At 39.1% G+C, this 23,137-nt stretch overlaps 1 protein-coding gene across 14 annotated transcripts in view; it reads right to left on the reverse strand.

The window, feature by feature from the left end:
- TRIM2 (tripartite motif containing 2) overlaps window positions 1–23,137 on the reverse strand; it is a 96,601-nt gene that overhangs the window by 13,934 nt on the left and 59,530 nt on the right. For all 14 annotated transcript variants that reach the window (XM_021530188.3, XM_021530176.3, XM_021530189.3 and 11 more), the window contains 6 exons: window positions 21,728–21,965; window positions 15,401–15,552; window positions 14,528–14,708; window positions 10,799–11,522; window positions 4,076–4,179; window positions 2,748–2,915 (listed from right to left, as the gene is read on the reverse strand). In XM_021530188.3, coding sequence (XP_021385863.1) covers window positions 2,748–2,915; window positions 4,076–4,179; window positions 10,799–11,522; window positions 14,528–14,708; window positions 15,401–15,552; window positions 21,728–21,965 — 1,567 coding nt within the window. The remainder of the gene's footprint in view (window positions 1–2,747; window positions 2,916–4,075; window positions 4,180–10,798; window positions 11,523–14,527; window positions 14,709–15,400; window positions 15,553–21,727; window positions 21,966–23,137) is intronic.

Raw genomic sequence — 23,137 nt, forward strand, 5'->3', positions numbered from 1 at the left:
TCCAGTGCTGTAAACAGGGACATGCCTGGGCCTGGCTCCAGGGAAATTTGCCTTATGGCTCACATGACTATTAAAATTCCACTAAGGGAGAGCGAGTGTAAGTAAATACAGAAGGAAGGGGACAACATCAAAAATAGTTAGATTAAGCTCAAAACAGCCTCCTGATATTGCTGAGTTAACAATTAGCAGGCCATCTGCACCAGAGGTCGTACACAATGACTTGCAGGCACAGTCCTTTGAAGGAAAATGCCCCTTTCTCTCTCTGTTATTTCAGCAAATACTGCCTATTTAATCTGACAAGGCCCCTGTAAGAATTACCACTGCCAACACACAAGAAATTACAAGGCTTTCCCCAGATTCCCACAGGCTAGATCTGTTACAACTATGTTCTGTGCTTCCAATATATTTTATTTAACCCCATCTCAGGTTAATATCCTGAGTTGGAAGGGACCCACAAGGATCATCGAGTCCCGTTCCTACACCATGATGCCCAATACAAGCCCCATCCCTTCATGGCATAGACTCTCCCCATATCGCAGCCTCACTCTCAGTGGACTGACCTCCCAACCCTGTGTGCTGAGTACAGTGTCTTCCTCTTAAGAGCTCCTCTGCAGTTCCCCCAGGCCCTGTGCTCACCTTACCTGCATCCTTCCTCCCCAGCTCAGTTCTCCAGCTACACTGTGCAGTACAAGATCCCCTGAACCAATGCTGCACCAAGACAGGAGTCCCTACTGCCATTACAGCCCCTCAGTGTGGCCCTGTGCCCATCTGTGTCTCCATCCCAGTGTTCCCACTGCCTTGCTCCTGCCCTCCCCATGCACTTGCTCTGCCACCTGCCCTCCACCCAGCACCTGCACTTCGCTGCTTAGGCCTACTCTCTGCATAAAAAAAAATACTTCTATAAACATTTATTTTTCCTTTCACAAATGTGGCTTATTGCATCCACTCTAAAAATAGTATTTTATACCATTGATGTTTCATCTCTCATTTAATCAGTCTAGTTCCAAGAGCTATGAAGTCTGATGCATTAATTTGTAATAACCACACAAATACTGCTAACATCACACAGCTTTTGCATTTTTTTTGCAATCCAACAAAAACACTGACTGACAACAAATCTAGGCTTTACATGAGAGGACCTACATTAATAATTATTTTTTCCAATACCTGTCTCCCTGCTGGTAGTATATTACACATAGGGTCCTGGCTTCTCCAGAGCTTTTTCCTCCAGAGCTGGCACCATTCAAAATGTTGGATTTACAGCATATATTAAGGAGGCAGGAAAACAAGCCCTCCATGCTCTGAGTCCAGTTCACATTAAAGATGTTAATAATTATTTAAAACACACCTAGTATAATCAGAATATTTGGATTCTTAACTAAATCACATATTTCTTTGGGTTTGTTTTGGTGTTTTTATTTCTTTTAAGGACCCCAGCCAAAACTAAGGTTTTCCTATGTAGCTGTACGCTTTTAAAATTACTTGACAAGTAAAATCACATTCTCTCTGCAAATGCAAGTAATTTGTAATTTTCTTTACCACTTGCATTACATTTCAGTATTGTTTTATTTTAGCTTGGAGTCTATACATGATCTGGATACTTCTAGAAGTGTACACACTGGTTTCTCAGATGGAGGTCACTAAGGACTATGCAAGCACAATTACCTATTTGCATTTATCAATTTACAAAGACTGTTTAGAGAAGGGCCATTTCTTGCTGCGCACATGAGCAGCTCAGAACCTGAGCTTTTTTGGTCTCTAGGCTGTCAAAAAATTAGCTAAACAGGCTGTATCTGTCCAATGCAGGACTCCAGAACTAACTATGGTAGAAATTTCCTTGCAGGTCCATTATCCCCATGACCAGTGAATACTTCTTGCTTCTGCCAGAGGTGGCTCTCTCTCCATCACTAGACTTGGTATCAAGCATTCAGGGAACAGCAACAAATGGAGGAAATCTTTAATTCTCTCTAGAACTGCACCTGAACCTAAGAAAAATAAATGTTGCAGGCTGGAAATCAGTGTAGTGTAGTAGCTGGTGTCTTATTTTATTCCCATTAAAGGGATTAGAGTTGCTATGAAAATATGAGGCTACTTTCCTTAGAATTTCTGATTTCTCAAACCTACAGTAATAATACTATTCATTCAGTTTTTTCAGTGTACAACACACCAGCTAGAACACTCCTGTCTATGCTGTAGCACTGAAAAACACCCTGGGTTACCCGTCCTTGCTTTTATTACCAACAGGACCATACATAAATCATACACTGTAATTGTAATTGAGAAGTATGGAATAAAAGAGGAGGTCATCATCAGTCAGCAACCTTCTTTTTCTTCTCCATATGTCACTGAAGAGCTTCATGTACTCCTTGTAAGATTTTGTGTTTGTCTGTGTGCATACATATATCTGCACACACCCTTCTGTACAATCAGGGTACTAATGATGTGAAGGTTGTTGAGCTAGTCCAACTAGCCTTGCTGGCACTTGCTATCCTCGACCATAAGTTACAGAAAGGCATCTAAGCACCCAGTATGGAACATGTTGTCTCTGCTTGGTGTAACATTAGCATTACTGCTGTGATCTCCTCCTATTAATTATACCATGTGTCCAGGTCAGGGGCTTCCACATCACAACAATGGAATTTAGACTAAGCTACAGCCAAACTATGCAGTTTCTTGAAAAACAATGTTACTTTGCATTCCTTTGTAAGACAGAGAAAGCTCAGGAGAATTCACATAGTAACTCGTACCTTAAATTTTCCATCTGATGAGAATATGCTAACCCATTTGTTATCATAGTCTGCAATAATGATGTCACCACTGGGATGCACAGCCACTCCTGTTGGCCGCTGCAGCTGGCCAGGAGACCTTCCTCGTATGCCAAAACGGCTTTTAAATTGACCATCATTGGAAAATATCTGTAATAGAAAACAGGAAATTTAAAATAATGTCCACATATTGCCATCACCTATTTCTTGGAGCTTAGATTTTAGCAACTCACTAACCAACACTGTAGTCAGGAAGAGAGCTAGGAACATGAGTCACTTTTACACAGTCCATATTTGAAAGCGATGGAACTAACTTAAGAAGACTTAATTTCAGAAGAAAAAAAAATAATCTTATTATACTGTTTTTTCAGTGATCTCAAAGTACTTCACAAACATTAATGAATTAGCTTCACAATATCTCTCTCAGGGGGGAAGGAATGGTATTATTTCCTTACTAGAAATTAGGAAACTGAGGCACGGCCGCAGTCAAACACTAAGTCTGTAGAAAACATAGGAATATGTCCACTGGTTCTGTCCCCAAGCCTGGTAATCAGACACTGAAGTTCCTCTGAGAAGGCTGCAAATTACAAAGCATGAGGGTGCTGATGAATATTGGATTCTGTCTCTTTGAAAAGGCCTGGAAATGAGTTCTCACGACATGTGCCTTGCTGGTTCTCCCATACAAGAACAAGTGACACTCCACTGCTGCTGTGTTCATTTCTACCACATGGCAATGGAGAGTGATGGCAAATTGTTAATGGTAAAAAGGATATATGGCAAACAACAGAAAAAATGCAGCTTGGTTTTCACACAGGTTACAGAAGCCAAGAAATTATGGATGTCAAGGTGCTACAACAGAAAAGATTTTATTATGATATCAGAAAGTCAGTTAAATAGACTAAAAGCCACTTGGAAATGACATCTACTTTTTTTTTATTTGTACTTCCCAAAAAATTTTATTTGTGGCACCTTGCTCTAGATTTACATTTGAAAGCATGAGTGATAAAAATTTACAATGTAAAATTATATTAATATAAAGTCATTTTTCCAGATTATTGCACAACTTATTTTTTCATTCATTGCCAAACATCATAAGGGAGGGAAATAAACTGATTATATATTAGATATAGTATATCTGAAAAAGATAGCTGCAGGTCAAGAAGATGGAAAGTTAATAGATGATAAATTAAGCCTCCCTTGTATTTTCTTTATCTGCCTGTATTGTACAAAACGTGTCTTTCCGAGACTTCAAAAAAGGGAGAGGTGTGGGGGGCAAGGAGAAAAACACTGAAAGTGGCATATTCTCATACCTGCACACACTGGTTGTTACTGTCTGCTATTAATATTTTTCCATTTGTAGATGCAGCTACACCTTGAAGATTTGTAAATTCCCCTTTGTTTCTTCCTTTGGTGCCTAAAATTGAACACAAAGCACATAAGAAATCAAGTTAGACAGGACTAATCAGTTAGGACCCAAATGCCAACACATGCAATTATTACATTTCTGATCAAACGATTTCTATTTTGAAGAGTTCTTCTCACTGCTACAACTTCAAAGAACCTCTCAGTAACAGATACACAATTCCACCAACAAGACAGGATTGTTTAAGGGACTGTTCTTGCTCTTCAGCATGTGGCACCCAAGCCCCCATTAACATTAATTGCCTCTTCAGCCTTCCTAAATCAGTGCTCACAAATTGCCTTTTGCATGAGGGAAGAAGTAAAAGGTTTTTACATAAGCAATGGACTTTTTTAAACTGCGGATTTTTATTCTATTGAAAGCGGGAGTACATGGGAACATACAGAGAGAGGCTAAGATAAGAACTTGGAGAGATGACATGGTTTTAGCTAAGTCTCCTCAGTGAACAGATGGGATAGAACATATCACTTTGGATGGAGATGCTTCAAGACATGGAAGTTTCCTATTCCCTCATATATTGTTTGCAGTCATAGGCTTCAAAGATTCCCTTAGCAGGAAAATTCAGATGAAGAACTAGCTTTGAACGAATGGGACTTGTGGGCCAATGAAGACCAACACCTGGAGACTGCTTTAGGAGAGATCTTGGATTGTTCTAATAAAGCAATGTCCACACACACACAAGTCTCATTTTAAGCCAGGATAAATGCACTCATGAGTAACATAGAACTGCAAGTCTTTTACCTGGTGGCTTAAGGTGATAAGGAGTTGTAAAATGTCATTTTTTCACAGAAGTTCATTAACTTTAAGTGGCTTATTACTTAGATGTTTGCTCTGAGACATTCCAAGGGGCATCACAGAGCTAAATGGTGTCTTTAAAAGATCAGCCCCAAAGTGGCTGGTCCAAACTACACCTGGAACACAGGAACAGGATCCAAATCCCTGATTTGTTTGTACAGGAGGCTCAAGGATCCTTAGAAAATACTCCAGTTATGATCTTGGACTCCAAGGTTATTCATAATAAATGAAGGAATCCTGAAACAAAACAAAAGAAGCCCACCAAACAACCACCAACTCTGTAAGCTGTCCTTTCTGAGACATGGATACAGTGCTGTTTTTTTCCTGGTGAAATATTTTTACAAGCATTCACTGGCTGTGTATCAGGCATTAATTGGTTACAATAAATGGTTTTAACTGAAAAACTTGTATTTAATTTTAGTCAGTCCAAAATATTCTGGAGCACAGCGATTCAAACTGTTCTGACTGTGATGCCTAATATAAGATATATATATCAGCTCTAATTTGTATTTAGCTTTCATCAGGGATGTGAATGCTTGTAACAACCCTTCTTTCTTCTGTGGTGATGGCTGTGGGATGCATATTTCCTGTCACTGGCTAACAAGTAACATTTAATTTCTTGCACCCAAAGCTGCAGGAATGTCCCTCTGTTTCAAGACTTATTTTCTTCATCCGCTAAACAAGGCAAATGTTTCTAAATTTTGTACTGAAAGGGAAAAGTACATATCCAGGGAACAGTGAGTTACATACCCATTACATTACCCATACTTGAGCCATTTCTGCTATTCTTTTAATAAGCAGTGCCTGAGGGATGCATGCAGCAATTTTTTTCCACCATATGCTAATGATAAGTTTCCTTCTTGCTTCTTAGCCAAAGAGAATGGATGAAAAGAGAGAAACATTCCTTTTACTACTGAGAGTAAAGGGAAAACATTTGTTAGAAAAGAGGAGGCATAAGCTAGAGCATCTGGAACTAACTAACAAACTTTATGGAATGTATGCTCTTTAGCCTTAGAAAAACATTCTTGGAAGTCATGGAATTTTATTTTTAAAGATAAGAGACACCTATATAAAAAGTTACTCAAATCATTCTCCAGTGGAACCTTGTAAATATACACCAAAGGAAAAACTGAAGAAATTGCCCAGGAATGTCATAGTCACGTTTCACAGTAAGTTTAAGAAATAGCAAGTTATTAGCACAGTGTGTAGATGAAATTCAGCTTAATGCAATGCCTTTGTATCTGCACTTTGCAGGTATTAAATCTATCACCTAGCTCCTAATGTACAGGCCCTTAGACAGTCCCCTCTGCAATGGCAGAAATTCCTCTGCAGAAGAAAGCTTACTTCCTAATGTATGTTCAAGAGGAAATCAGATAACTTTGAACTTTCCATTTTGAATAATTCACCATGCCAGCAAAGATCTGAAGCCAAGCGCAGGCACCTGAGATGATGAGAGGAAAGCCTGTAGGAAAGCACGTCAGCCTCTGGAAAAGCAGGCTTTTGCTACTGACTCTGCAATACCAAAGGATGATAGCTCTCCTTTGTAAGCAGAAATTCCTTCCTTATGAACATACCTGCCTAACAGAGAGTCTTCAGCAAATCTTTCACTGCAAGATACTACCCCCTCTGTATCAAAGCATTTCATGTTTTCTCTTCTCTCCATCATGGACAGTGCCCCATCCCTCCTTAGCCTAGAGAGGCACCAACATTTCAATTGCACAGGGCTGGAACCAGTAGGAGCCTCATTCCAGTGCTTCCCAAGCAATCTGGTTAACAGATGAAAGCCTGCATCTTCTGTGCCCGTTGTTGCCCAGCTTTATCTCCCTGCACTTCTGAGTTACTGCAGGGCACAAAGGAGGAAAAGACAGATTTTACTGCAAGCTGCTGGGGATTGGGAGAAAAAAAAGGAGAGATTTCAAAAGGAGAATACTGAACAGAAGCAGATCTATGGCCGGTGGAATATCTCCTTTTATACCATTTTTGTATACAGGTAATGATCAATTTTGTTCTAGCCCTATCTAATTCTTTCTGGTTTTACTGAGCATAGCCTGCACAAACTAATTAATTTAGGTCTCAACAAAGTATGCATTTCCTGCTCAAGACTATTCTAGCACACATAAAATGACTCATAATTCAAATCTTTTACTCTTGAGCAATAGACGTTATACTGAGTCTTACCAAAAAGAAGAAAAAAAATCTAAAAGCCCATTAACAATGATAGGAGATGTTAAAAATAACATCATGTAACTGTAATAAGAACCTGCTCTTTACTTCCTGGGATTCTGAACAAACTTGTATATTTTTGATGCTCATAGTAAGAGGAGTGTTTTTTGCTTTCCAGGTTTTACTAATATAAATAATAATCCCCCTGCCTGTTAACCTAGATTCCCCAGCTTCATAAAACAAAGAAAAAACATGTCAGTGCCTCCAGGAGGAAGGGAATAGATTCAGAGAGATAAAATCAAACTGCAGAAATATTACAGATTATTGGGAAGACTTAAGAGGTTGTGAGTGGCCACAACCTGTTGTGTAGGTACCATTTCCTTCCTGCCTACAGCACTGAAAATAATTTTTATTGGACTCTTTCCTATGTAGTACAGAAAAAAAAAGGGTAAAACTAAACAGCATGGAAAGGTCTACATACATACTGCATAGACAGGCACCAAGGAGTTTCCTTGTTTCCCAGCTTTCTTTGTTTTCCTCAGAGTGCCAAAAGATATTTAATCAAAACTTACACATTATGAGGCTGTGATGCCTCCTCTAATAATAGATGCAGCTGAAATGCAAAAGTCTCTGTAGTAAAACTGCACAGAATTTTTAACCCTATGTGTTTGCTCTAAAATGAATGTCAGTCTTTCTAATCCAAGTTCCCAAAGAACCTTAAGTTTTAAAACCAGCCAGTCTGTTGTTTGAAGGCACACTGTAGCTTTTAAAGAGAAACAATTCAGTAGGAACTGTGGCAGTTATGTCCACACACTGTTGGTAATGAAGACGGATTGATTTGTGTTAATTTGCTTTACACAGCATCTGCCCCTAAAAGCTTGGCCAAGACCACCTCCAAGCCCTGCTCATGCAGCAGAACCCCTGTCACCACAGAAGGTACACACAAGCCCAGGGGTAAGAGCAAATCAGAAATTCTTTGCTGCCACAGCAGCCAAACCTCAAATAACAAGAGCCAAATCCAGGCTAGGTCTCTGCTGTCAGCCCATCAGAACAATGCTAGGGGCTTTGCCAGCATTGTAGCATCAAGAGTTTTTCCCTCCACGTCCAATACAGGTATGACTGCAATGCAATGCAGGCCTGGCAAAATGCCACACTGACCATCACAACCCCACAGAGTTCACAATGAGCATCAGAGGGATTGGAGCTAATAAACAGGAAAAGGTATTTTCCCATTACTAAGCATTAATATTTCTACAGCAGGAAGGCTTGACCAGATGACTGAGTGTGGTACCTTCCAACCTTATTTCTTTTGTTATTCTGTGAAACACCCGATCAAGAATCCCTTTTCTCCCTCTAAGCCTTAAAAGCCTAGTGTTTTGCACTAAAGCTATGATTGCATAGACCTTGTTTGTAATTTTTTTAATGCAAATTCACAGTAAGGCTTCTATTTGCTTTCAGCATTTATAATAGACCAGAAAATGACATTCACACCTAGTAAGAAGGCTGACAGAAATTCTGTTAAAGGAATTTTTTTTTACACATTAATGTACCAGCTAAACTTAGATGCTCAGTTACATGACTGAACAGACAACTACACAGTCTAAGGAAAATTGGAACATTGAACTTTCTACCAGAGGGCAAACTCTCCATCTGGTTGTATCTGATGCCAATTCCAAATATAAGTAAATTAAGAGATAAAAGTAGTTAAAGTGGGACATAGCACCACTACTGCTAAATGGTGTCAAAGAATCCAGTCACAAAAAGTGCCAAAAGAGGAAAACCACTAAGGCACACAGCACAGCCTGGCAGAGCTAGAACACAAGATGGGGTCCTGGACAGAGCAGCTGATGACAACCATGCCTCTTAACCCTTCTCTGAAGGACATGGAAGAGACTTAGCAGGGAAGGGGGAAGTGGCTCACACTGTGAACACCCCTCACCTCTGCTCAGCATGAGTATAACGCACAAAAGCAGGGTAATGAAAGAAAGACTTCCCTCTCACTTTAGTGCTTCCTACCAGTGCAGTTGTCGAGGGTAGCAAAACCATTGGGCAACAATTATTTTCTAAATTATCATAATAATATTCTTGTTTGCATTTTTATAGACTTAAGGACATGCTATGCAGATCTGCATGGACACACTCTTAGAGAGTACACCTGTTTAAAAAGAATAGTAAGCTGAGGATATAAATAGTTGAGAGAGAAAAAGAGAATGCAGAAAATACTCTGCTGTTGTAAATAATGAATTACACAAATGTATGAATGTGTCGTCAATAATTTGACCTTGGACTGTCTGAAGAGAACCACATGCCATTTTAAAAGCCACAAATAACACAGCATTTGCAGAAGATAAAATGCACACATCCCCATGAACAAAACACACTAATGTTATATTAATGCCATCTCTTGTCAATACTAGCAGGAGAACAATCCCCTGCTAGCAGCTGATCAATTCACTTGTGCATAAAAGCCCATACATCAGCACACATACAACAGCACACTCCACATACTTGGATGCCCAGAGGAATATTACAGTGTGATTCTCCAACACAGATGTACAAGCTTCTGGCAGGCCAAATAGAAAATTTATCTTGCCCAGTTTAAAATACAGATCCAGATTTGGCCAGGGCCATTGGAGGAATTCAACAATGGGTTCAAAATAGAGAATACAACAGTAGTGTTGGAGAATAGTGATAAACTTTACATTACCTCATCAACAAATGAACAAAATCTTAACTTTTTGAAATGAGCTGAAACTAGAAGTAAATTAACTCCATGAAAGCAATCCTTGTAAAAATGTCAGAAGTTTTACCTTCCTCAATAATTTTGCATATTTTGGAAGAGTATAAAACCCTAGAGCATCGCAGCTGTGACCTTTCAGACAATGCATACATAAGCCCACAGAAGCCCAGAGGAACATCTCCATGCAGGGTCATTCTGTGAAATGAGTGGCTGAAAACTGAACAAAAAATATTACTCTCAAGTCTGCTTTTTCTCTAAAATAGTGATCCATATATCCCAAATGTGGACACTCAAAGACATTTCATGGAGCAAAAGCTCTGAGACATGCATAGCTCTTGTTCTAATAAAATACATCTTCCCGTTTAGAGTGGTGAAAAAGGGGAGAATGTAGAACTCAAAAATAAAGCACATGGCCATGATTGCATTACAACAGAACTAAAAGGCTCTGCATTTCTGGGAAAACACTTAAGACTTCCAGAGTGTGTGGTGTGTTGGAGAGAGTAGTTTTAAAAAACCACCTAACAAACAACACCACTACCAACAAAAGCCAAACCACACCACTATTTAGTAGCCAAGCCAGAAACTGCTCACTAGAAGCAAGGGATACAGAAGCAGAAATTACAAACTGAAATTACTTTAATCCATACCAAAAGCTTTGTAATATGAATATTAATGACTTTTTAAATATCCCAAATCAAATGTATCCATTTCTCAACTAAAATCCCAAATAAATGTTTGCTGCAAACTATTTTTAAAGTGTGTACTTCCAAAATGTACATATAAACAAAAGTCAAGAGGCTTAATGGTATCATCAAGTTGCTCTACTTACAGGTTTAGCTTTACAGTAACTAAACTTTTTCATTCAGTTTCCCTGAACTATTTCTAAGTATGTCAACAGGCAGCCAAGTCACCTACCTATTCTGAAGATCAAATCATCTTCAATGGGATTCTCTTTTCTTTTGCCAGTGCTGTACATGCTTGCAGGTCTTTTCACAGCTTTCTGCTTCACATGACCACTGCCTGGAGATTTAACACGTCTCTTAACACCTTCAGTGGTAGGAGACACATCTGCTGACCTGACCACTTTAAGTTTGAATGGGCTGCCCTTGATATGTTGATCATAAAGTCTCAGTGACAAAGTGAAGTCCCCTTCTTTCTGAACAGTATACAAAAATTCATAAGTGCCGTTTTTGTTGTCAAGTATTTCTCCGTCCGCTACACTCCCATCAGGCGTGCTCAGTTCAGCAGTGAGGTAAGCATTGCCAGATTTACAGAGCTCCCCATCTTTGTCCTTGGTCGTGATGGTAACGGACATGGGCTGTCCGATCACCGTCTGCCTCAGTCCCTCACCGGTGGCAACTGTTTCAGAGGCAACGGCATTGGTGGTTAAAATAGTCCCCAGGTTGTGAATGGACTTCTTCAGGCCTTCTGTTTCCACTATAAAGTCCAACTGATCATTTTCTCGGGGCTGCAGCGGGAAGTCCCTCTCGGCCAGTTCATTCAGCTTGTCACTCATCTGCTTCTTCACCAGCAGCACTTCGGTTTCAGTGCCATGGTTGAGGGCTTGGGCTGTAAAGTTGCTGCAGCTTTTAATGCTTTCCTGTCCTTCTAGTAAGGTATCCAGCTGTGTCTGGAGGACCTGTGTGCATTACAAAACACCAGATTAGCATCATGTTACAAGACCTATCCCAGGAAGATGTAGCATCTAAAGGTCTTTGTAGGAATCAAATTTATAATGTCTTATTCTAGAGTTTAATTTAAACCTTCATTTTAGAAGAAGTAGCACACTGATCGCCAATCTGTATTTGGAATACAATGCTGCAACACAGAAAAATACCCTGGTTTGGGGGTTCAAGACTTTAAGACCCACAGTCACACTAAATTGAATTATTATCCTATTTGTCTTGTTTTGTTTGGATTTTTTGGTTTTTTCTGTTTTGTTTTGGGGTTTTTTAGTTGGTTGGTTTTGGTTTTTGAGCAAAAGCCCAGCAACAAATGTAGAAGTTTGAACCCTGCCCCATCTCTCAGCAGCCACAGTTAATGAGACAGTTACTGGAACTGAGTTGTGTTCACAGATGCAGAGATATTTTGCAGTCATGAGGTCCATTAATAAGAGGCTGCAAGAAACTTATTGATACTTCTTGATACTTGAGAGCCAAGGGAACCTGTGGGTTACTCCTCTGTGGAGATGAAGGCCTCAATACCTGGATGCACATCCATCCTGAGGAAAAGGGGGATACCTGAACTAAATAAATGAAGAAAGAAAAAAAAAATCTTCCTAGCAGAAGGTAAATTGATTACTCACTTTCAGCAGGCAGGAAAGAAAAATATACAGAATGGGTTGTGGGTAGTGGAAAGAGCTGGACTGAGTAGCCAGAAGTTGGTGAGCAGCAAGTAGCCACTACATATTTCAAACTATGAAAGAGCTTCTATTATAGGGTAAGTTCTGGCCCTCAGTGTAAAATCCTCAAAACAGTATTGACCTCAAAATTGCTAGGTGTGGGCTGGGAACAGGGCAAACTTTTTTTTTTTTTTTTTTTTTTTTTTAACAATTTTGCAATGAACTGGAAAAAAGGGTCCCTGAATTACAGCAACCTAGCAGGGACATTTATGATAGTCAAGAAAACATTGCAACTGCCCAATCTCCACTGATAAAATCCCCAAATGAAGGTAGTCAGTCACACATTTGGTATGTTATTCCTACATAGAAGAACTATGGCACAGACATGACTGCATTATAGAAGTCATTTTCTTAACCATCACTGTAAAGTAAATATTTTTGAAACATTTCCGTTTATGTAAAGTAAACTTAAAGACTGGGTGTATTTATTGCTATCAAATACTTTTCCCTTGCTGAGATACACTCTGTAATGACACTGAATTCTGAAGGCATTTTTTTCTGAATTTTCCAAAGCTTTAAGGTTTTCATCCACTGGAGAAAATCCAGGCTTATGTGTTACTGATATAGGAAAGAGATAGCAACACAAAATATTTTGCAATTAAAACAGAATGAACAAATTTCAAGACTACACTGAAATTTCAAGTCACCTGCTTTTCTAGGCACACAGAAACTTCTCAGGATGCAATACAAGGCATTTCTAATCTGTTTGTCTTCATTCAAAGACATAAGCAGTTAAAAGAGAGCATAGCAAATAAGGTCCCAGGATGACAAAACCCCATATGCTTCAGATAACAGGCCACAAACTAAAAGAAAGACAATTTGCAACTATGTTTTAAAATCAATACTTTCTTAAGACAGTTTTCCTTCATTATAAAAATGGAAAATATTAAATCCTAACATAAATAATATTTTAAATGCATGTAGAGTACTTTACATCTTACACTCTTTCAGTCCACTGGACAACAAACTGAACTGCCAGCTTTTATTTAGAAAAGGATAACCCTTTAATTTTTTTAAATATATGATGAGAATGATTGTATTTGCAGGATTACTAGGCATTCAAAAGTAAGAGCCAATTTCAGTTGGGGGATTTTTATACAAACATAGTAGATGCCTTTTTTACTGTTTATGTACAAGTTCATAAAAAATTGATTCTCTAATGTTCACAGTTATTAATTTAAATCTCTTTAAACAACAGTAAGATAATTAAACATCATATTCTATTTTGTGTAGATTTTGTACACATACAGAATATATTTGCTTGCTATGGAACTAAGTGTTACATCTTGAATATATTGTGACATCATGAATACATTTAAATTAACCCGAGATCTTAGTTGACATTATTGATGCTCAAACTTCTGTAAGCTGCTGCTTAGCTCTGGATATGACTAAATTCTGTGCCCCAATGGTTTTGGGCCCCCAGTGTTCCTAAAAGTAAGTATCTTGTGCATGTTAGAATTCCTCCATTTCCACAGGATCTGCAGTTCAGCACCCTTCTAATGATCTAAAAACATCTAATGATGTTTTCAAGCCTATTCAACATCCAGAAATGCCGCATTCCTCCACTTCAGACATCTGGAGATACTCAAGCTGCTCAGTAATGACACAGTCGAAACTCCAGTTATTGATGGTATTTTCTTTTAAAGGCAACTTTCATGGAGAAATCTTTCTTTATAAAGCAGAGAACTGATGCACAGGAAAATAAGGACCAAATTCTTTCATTATCCTGATTCAGACCTAATAATCCTAAACAAAATCTCTACCCACCAGGCTACAGACTTTGCTTTGTAAAAGTACAGGTTTCTGTTTTCTTCCTCTGAAGCGTAGTCTACAATACAGAGGGAAAACCACTCAGATAGAAAGTAAAAGAGAGAATACAGCTCTGCAATCTGTTACTCTCCTCATTCCCCTAAGAAAGTGAGATGTCACTCCAATCTTTTTGTATTCCAACAGGTGACATCTAACATGAAATAGCTTACCAAGCACTAGAAAGAAAAGCAGTGCTTTGAAGCAAAACAGGCAGTCTTAGTCAGTTCTTCAGGACAAATTGTTTGGACTGTATCTTCATGCTCATCTTATAAGGCTGGGCACCCACAAGTGAGGTTCTGCAGCACCTGATTTCAGGAAAACAAATTTCTCTGGGTCTCAGACACAATTTGTGAAACTGGTGTCCTGCATCCTTTGTAAAAACTGGCTGATTAAATTAACAGCTTTGCATTGAAACAAAACATGCATCTTACTTTGTGTTTAAGGCCATAATTCACTTCCAGCTCCATGAGCAGCACGCTCTTTCGCACATTTAAAGTCTTCTGGAGTTCATCAAAAGTGGAATGAATGTCATCTACGATGCTAGCCTTTTGGTTGGTTAACTGGTGTATGATTTCAGATATAAAATGAAGTGCTGAGTCAATCTCTGGAAGCCTGAGGGAGGAATTAAATTACAAAGATTGCTGTTACAAAAGTTGTTAAACATTGGCCCTTGCCCTGGTATCTTTTGATTAAACCCTCTCATCAGCAGGCTGTCTTTAAATATGGTCATTTCCCAGAAGTAAGTTCATTCCTTTTATAACCCACACAGTGGGTCTGGTCTGATAAAATAAGGCTAAGCCACAGTCCTCCCCTGTGCAAATCCATTAGACTGTAAGCATTGCTAAAAGTGAGGCCTTGGATCCTCTGTCCTTTATGCTATATATATATTCAAGAAGATATACCTAGATTTATCCCACTTTTACTTTTTTTTTTAAGCAATTTTGCACCATAGTGTTTGAACCAGTCTTTTCAACATCCAGCATTATTCATTTAGCTATTAAATTGGACATTAATACTAACCATGATTGGACAGTAGTTTCCTCCTTTGCATTTTATGCTCCTTCTTTGCACAACACTTGCATTTCTAATGGCCTCTGTTTTGTGAAAGACAGGAATCTTTTACTCTTTTTGCTAACCCCTCAGTACATCCCACTCAATGGATTTTTTGTCCTTATGCTAGCCTCACTATCCCCATTTCCTAGGTAAACACCCATGGAACCAGCACATTAAAACATCTACGCTGCTCAGCACAGGAAGCTAGTAATAAGATTGAAAATGGAAAACAGTCAGTGGAGTCTCCATACCTTTTGTTGACAGCATCCAATTGAACCTGGAGGGAAGCCTTGTGCTGCTCCACCACATCCTTTAGTGGTACCGTGGGATGCTCTGCGTGTTCTCCCTCTGTGCACTCCCGGCACATGGCTGTCTCACAGGACTGGCAGTAAAACTCCATCACCTGGAAAAGTGCACAATTCTGCACTCAAACATAGCAGCAGTAACACAACTCAAAGCACATCTTACTGAGTCTTGAACTCATTCATTAGCCAAGCTCTGAGACAAAGCTTCTGTTTTCTTATGCACCAGTAATTTACTGCTAAAAGATGGCCATTATTCTTACATATTTTATATCAACATGCTCATTTAAAAGCATTTTATTCTATCATAAAGTGTCAGAACAGCAGCCTGTGAAGAACACTGGACATCATTGCTGGTCTTAACATCATCTTTATACTGTGTAATAGTAAGTTTATCTTACGTACTCCATGAAACAACTCAAAAAACAGGCATTCAGCTATCCTGACTAACTCAATCCTTAGTCTTCCCATAGGGTCTGCTAAAGAAAGTGTAAACTTAGGCCGTATTTCATAACAGGGCCACTCTTGCAACACAAACTCAATGGAAATCACCAAACAGCAAGTTTACTTGCTAGAGGAAAGCACCCTAAATGAATCAACATGCTGTAGGGAAAAAATCTCCGTATCCCATTACTAATCCCTTAATGCCTCATATCTGAGATTGTAATTGGAGTGCTGATCTACACTTGAGAGAGGAGGAGATTGTTTCAACCTGTTAAGTACCCAGCAAGATGTTCTTTAGAGATAGAAATAGATCCTTACATGTAAAAGATAACCCAAATTCTAAATATATTCATGAAGGGAAAGAAACAGAGAAGTCCTGTGCCCAAAATCACATGTTAGTCAAAATAATGCACATGTATGCAAATTTGGCATCAGACTTTCTTTTGCAGCTAGGAAGTCCTTGGGCACAAAGTATTTTAGGCTTATTAAAAAGGATATAAGGAAGTTTTAGTATATGCTTCAAAGCAAGACATTGGCAGCTCTTTTGCATTCAGAGCACAGCATCAGAATCTTGAATAATTCAGCTGATGCTTCTGGCACTCGGAGATCTTTCACAAAGATGGTTGTGCTGGAGTTGTTGGTTGATGAGATGGTTGTGTAGAACCAGCTGTTCTCAGGTGAGCAGTGGGATTTGTAACAGAACCAGTGCAAAATAGCTGGCTGCTCTGAGGCATCTTGAGAATTAAGGAGGGAGAAACAAGAACCATGATTTACATGTGGCTGTTAGCATTAATAGGGATTTTCCTCTGATAAGCTCCTTTACATATTATTCCCATTCTTCCCTCTTATCTCAATTCACAAAATATGGGATTCACATGCAGTGAGGGTTTAGTCATTTGTCAGTCACTAATATAAGCTGAGAAAATTTAAAAGTTGATCCAAATAACCTGTGTAACATCAAATAAGATCAGCAACAGGAAAAAAAAAGTAGACCTTCAGAACAATGTCAACCCTCATGAACACTACTCCAGTCACTGTGAATTTAGCAGTCTCATTGTAGCAGATCCTCCCAGGCCTGACAGTTACCTTGGTAGGCACTGTGATGTGATGCATTCTTACAGTGCATAGAGGAAATCAGTTAAACAGAGTTTAGGATTTAAGTTCTTTTCAAAGGTTTCAAAAGCCTGCAATCAGAAGCAGCCAAAAAGAAGAATATTTTAATAGGAAACTCTGTAATCTTCTTGTATGGCCAAAAAATTAATTCATTTCTTTTGCATGAGTGTCCAAAATTTATCTTTCTGCCTCTTAATAATTTAATACTTAGGTTCAAGATATTTCAACAAGCCCTTTATTTATTATTTTTATCTTTGGATAGAGTGATTAGAATAATTTAGTATTTCTGTTTTCTACTGACTACCCCATAATAAACATCACTGTATTTGCAGCAATATATATAAGAAAGGAAGCATCTCATTGGCAAAAAGGTTGTTCAGCCTAAAAAATTTTCTTCCTCTTTATTCAAGCATCAGGCAAACACAGAAATTCAAACGATAATAGCAAACACATCACAAAGACAGTGAGTATCTCTATATAGAAATAGTTGTCTTTGACTCAAATTCAAAATGTATTGAGAGACGCAGCTTTTATTTCCCACTATAGTTTTTGTATGTGCATAGATGAAGGAGAAAGAAAACCTAATAATACAATTCAGGCTTCAACTGTCTAGATAGGCTGATTTCCTAAGATTTTTTTTCTAGCATCTCTTAGGCAAGACTGATTTCTAACTACAGACAGACAAGTACCACTGGCCTTTTCTCTCTCCCCTCTGTGCCCAATGTGGGCATCACATTTTGTGACACTCCCAGAAAATTTTTCATTGTGACAGGTTTGCCTTACAAAACATCTCAGAAAATGACATTTGCCTCTACTTTCCAAATACAAGAGAGCTCTTGGGCAGGATACACTGCAGCATCCAGCACTGGCTTCAGCTATATTTCCATCAAATTCAATGAGAACACTCCCATCAGCTCTAATGACATGTGAATTAATACCTACTGGTTCTGAAATCCCATGCAGTAATTCCCACCTTAAACCAGACCAGCATATTTCAGCACAATGATGTAGAGTCCCATGTACATCTTCACTACTGTAATTCAACTGAATTTACAGAAACTTTTAAAATTGCACAATGAGGATGCAAGTACTTCTGAACTAGATTTCACAAAGCCAAGACACACTAATTTCAACCCTTCAAAGTTCAGGTCTTGAGGAAAAAGCTCTCACCAATCACAAGCCCCTCTTCTCTAAAATCACATTTGAAAAATCACATTGCTCATCCTCTGCTTTCTATTTGAATTAAAAGAGCAGTCTACAGAAAAAGGATGAGTCAGCTCTTTGCCACCCAGCTTCCTCAGGTCACACATATGTTTAATTCCTCTGTCCCAGGGCTAGAGTGCACCTTAGCTTTGTACGCTTTGGCTTTCCGAAGAATGTTAGTTTGAATTACCTGAGGGCACCTCTGAGATACCTGATAAAATTTAGAATGTGGGTTTTTCTCCCTCCCTAGTCATAGCTTTTGCCCTACCCACAGATTACACTTTCATGGGATACATGACATGGTGGGAAGTACATAGATGAGGAGGAAAAATAAGGATTTAAAAGGTAAGATAGGAAGTACTTTCATCAGAATATCAAGGATAGGCGATTTTTAATTTTTCTAAGAGAAGCATACAGGCAATAAGGAACAGGTCCAGAAGTTGAGGAAGTGTTTTTGTAAGCAAGATCTTATGCCTGTCAAGTTGCCAAGCTATGCTAAGATCTTTTGGGAAAAAAAAACTAGTCAGAGGCATTCTCTCTTGATAAAAGGGTTGAATTTAATACTATGCATCCTCTCTTGTTACACTCTAGAAGCAGAAAATACATTGCCCCACCTTCTACATTGTAAAAACATGGATCTTCCACTCTGAGCTGGTTTTCAGTTCAAATTCAAACAAAACCCAAGTACAGACATTTCAGAGGCTACACCACTTATTACATACAATGGAGTTAGAATTTCATAGCCTTCCCTGCCCTGGCCTCTATACCTGCCCCTTAATGATTGTAGATCAATTTTTCAAGACCAGAATGCTCTTATACACAAGACCTACAGGTGTTTCACATCTGAGAATAAAGCCAATCTTATTTTAATGTGTAGGTAGAAGATAAGACTCTCCTAGTAAGTTCAAAAGTTCCATATGTGCCCTATTACCCTGATTTAATACTTGTGCTCCATGTTGGGTCAAAATGAGAAAGCATTTTTTTTATAATTTAGACACAGGTAACCATCTTTTGTATTAAGGTATTACAAACTAAGTTGCAGTCTTCATAAGAACGCACAGAACAAAGATGCCACAACAGAGGATGGGAGGATGTGCACAGAAGGAATAAAGTAAACATACACACATATTGAAAATATGAGTGTTGGGAAGAGGGGACCAGCTGGGAAGGGATCTCATCTGCATGGCCTGAGGAAGGATAAGTTACAAATAGGCAAGTAAATGAAAAAGTATCATCTCTGCATCAGTTTCTGTCTAATTTTAATCAGAGAGGTTTAAGTCCAGGATGGCTGAAATAATTGAAAAAAATTGTTTAACCAGAAACCTATTTCCAAGCTAATATGAAGAAAAATTAGTAATATTTAAAAGAAATATATTTGATGCAAATAGTAAAAATAAAATGGGTCTGACCTTACCCAAAGCAATATGTAAAAATAAATGGAGGGTGGATTTAGTGCAGAATGACTGCAGGTTCTGTAAAGGAATTCTCCTCCAACTGCCAGCTCAATGCTTGTTCACTTCCTGAAGCTCCCAGTAAAGTTACTAGCAGCCAGGCACTTAGAATCATAGAATACCCTGAGCTGGAAGGGACCTACAAGGATCACTGAAGTGCAACTCCTGGCCCTGCCAAAGACCACCCCAAGCATCACACCATGTGCCTAAAAGCATTATCTAAATGCTTCTTGAACTCTAGCAGGCTTCATGCTGTGACCACTGCCCCGGGAAGACATTCTGGATGAAGATGTTTTAGATACTTCCAAATATCCAACCTACTTGCCACACAGTGCTCTTGTGTCCTGAGCCTATGAAGCCAGCACAATCCCATTTCCTCAGTGAGGCCTAAGGTGCCCAGCACCTTGCCCTGTGCACCCTTGCAGCCAGACCCACCCAGCCAGCCTCTAGCAGCTCTCCCCAAATCTTACCTCAGTTCCTCCCATCACAAGGACTAATGTGTGCACTTAGCTTTTCATTTCTTAGCTTCACACAGCTTTAAATTGGAGTCACCCTCAGGCTATCCCAAACCCTCCCAGATACTTACTGAAGCAGAGGATGCTCCCATCACACACTACTCAGCATCCTAAATGGCATGCTATGTTTCAAGGCAAGCCAAGTTGGTTTGAAGGACTTGCAAATGCACCTTTCCCTATAAAGGAGTTCTCAGAGAGGTATAATATGGCATGTTTTTGATTGTAGACAAGACAGGTTTTTTAAACACACCCAAAGATTAAGCAGCTGATAATTTAAAATATAAAACAAATAACACCTTAATCTTGACCTTTTTCTGCATTTCTCGATCAAATGAACTCCTATCAGAATGGTTATGTTGGAAAACAACTATGATTCATTTTAAAGAGAGCAAATAAAATGCAAACAAAAACTAGGAATGCATTAATCAGTAACCACTACACACACATAAGTATAGTACACATTAAAAAAATGTTACACCAGTTATTCATTAATCAGAGTCCAACATCAGTTCTAAAAGTCCACCTAATTCCAACAAAGAAGGAACTGAGCTATTCCTCTATTACAGTAATCATTATCTATCAGCTGAATTACTCCTATACAACCAATGTACCTACACTGAGTATCAAATAAAACAGCTCCCAGAAAGTTGTCTTAAAACTACTGACACGTGTTTCTTGGCTTGCACAGAAGCACAGCATTCAGTTTACAGTACAGCATTGCTGAGTTTTGCAGTCTCCACTTGCATGTTTGCATAAGTTTAGCTATGAGTCAGGAGCTCATATGCCTATCATGAAGCTACATAGGTTAACACTGAAAATTAAGAAGTAAGCAGAGTTAGAGCTGTTCTTGCAGTAAACTGTGAATATTAACTCAGTTGCTGGTACTTGCCAAAGAATATACTGATATGATTTCAGGATGTGTGTGAGGACATGCTAGGTAAAAAGAGTAGGTGGAAGGAGAAATAAAGCAGTCTCCAAGAACTGATATGAGAGATCCACAAATCTCTGCAGATAAACAGAAGTGCTCTGTTTCTAGCCTGTGCTGATATAAAGCATCCTAAGCTAGGACTCGCCTTTATTTGGCTCTGTGTTAATATGTTCACATACCTTTTGGTACTGCCCCACTGTGCAGGGTCAGTAAAACATACAAGGTCCTTGTCACACATTGCCAGACAACCACACAGGTACCCACAGCAACAGTTGTTATAGCAACAGTTGTTGCTACAAGTACAAGGGCTAAGGAAACCAAACTCAAAGAAGGCACAAGGTTCAGTACCTGCAAGACAGTAATTCTGACCAAATGTGCCAAAAGACATCATCATCTCAGATTATTGGTAAGATAAAATAACATCCTGACTACTTCAAGATGCTACTCTAAAAGCATTTTAGTTAATTTCAAGACTAACTTGTCTTTTGCTGATTTATTATAAAATCAAAGAAAGTGTGATTCCACTTCCCCTGCTTTTTCTTTAGAAAAAGACATCCATGAAACCCAGACAAGTCAGCACATATCAATGCCTGCACATAGCACAGGAGGCTGTCTCACTTACATTTCCATCATGATTGGGGCAGGAGAGTGGTTTGCCTGCAGCAACAGCAGTGACAGTCTCCAAGATGGAGGACTCCTCAATGCTGTTGTCCGGCGTTCGCTGCAGGACATCCATCAGGTTGGTAATAAAGAAGTTGTTCTGGAGTGCAGAAACCCCTTTCTCTGGCAGAATGGAGGTCTGGCGGCACACGGGACAAGAAAGGGTTAAGCTATGGGCTGGAATGTAATTCTGTAAACACCTATGGGGAAGGAAGGTAGAAGGAGAAAGAAAGGGAAAGTATCATCAAAGAGGGAAAAAAAAACCCTTTCATCAGTTAAAGAGCTAGTTTGAAATAGTGCTACCCCTACTTGTAAAAGCACATCAAACAGGCTTCTGAAGCAAAAGTGGTTATGGGGAATAATTTTTCTTCTAAACCTTTTTTAAATCTGCCACATGAAAAAAAAATTCAATAAGCAGACATCATTAAAAGAGTTACATGCCTTTTTTTGAGATATTCATGCAGTTATCATGCTTTCAGACACCTACTGCATTCTGCTTACAGGACATTTTATGCAGTAAAAATTTCTAATTCATCTGATAAAGTCTGGCAGACATGAAGTTGCATCAAGTATTTGAGCCTGTGCCTTTAACTGACTAACCGGTGCTTGACCCTTGTCTTTCCAACAGAATTCCTCTAATAACTTGTGTTTGTGGGTTTAGTGTTTCAGAGGTAAAACACGGTCCCAATAAAACCAAAGGAAATTTTTTCATCTATTTCAATTTGGGAAGTTTTGGCAGTTACCCAAAATCAACAAAGCTTTCTTTACGACACGGGGAACTACCTGCTAGGTTATCACAGCTTATGTTAAGGGGAGTTTTGGGGGAAATTTTTGTTTGTATTTGATTGGGAGGGCAGTGTTGGTGTTTTTCAGAAAAACTAAATTTCACAGAATATAAACCTGACACAAAATTTCAGCAATCATATATGCAAAATATATGCAGAATATGCAGCAGGCTGGCTAGGTGAGACTTAAGGTCACTTTTGGCCTTGGAAATGAAGTTAACACCTGGCTGGGCATGCAACATACAATCACATGCAATATCCCATAGTAAGTATGGCCCTGTAAGCAGAAGAAGCTTTGCAGAATGCAGTTCTCAAGGGAGCAGTGCTACACCAAATTCCTCATAGGATCCCAACTGAGAAAGTGTGACCTCACACAGCTCCACAGCTCTTGTCCTTTTAAAAGGATTTTGGCTGCACCACTCTTCACCTTCCCCTCGTAGCCCTCCTCCTGACCCCCCAGTAAGGGCTCTGTGAAAGGAGAGCCTAGGCTTTGCACATCAGCACTTCACTGGAAGAGGTCTTCCAGCCTCTCTCCATAACCAGATCAGCCTAAGAGGATTACAGTGAAAACCAGAAGCTAACCTTAG

The sequence above is a fragment of the Lonchura striata genome, chromosome 4, assembly GCF_046129695.1.
Source record: "Lonchura striata isolate bLonStr1 chromosome 4, bLonStr1.mat, whole genome shotgun sequence".
Lineage (NCBI taxonomy): Eukaryota > Metazoa > Chordata > Aves > Passeriformes > Estrildidae > Lonchura > Lonchura striata.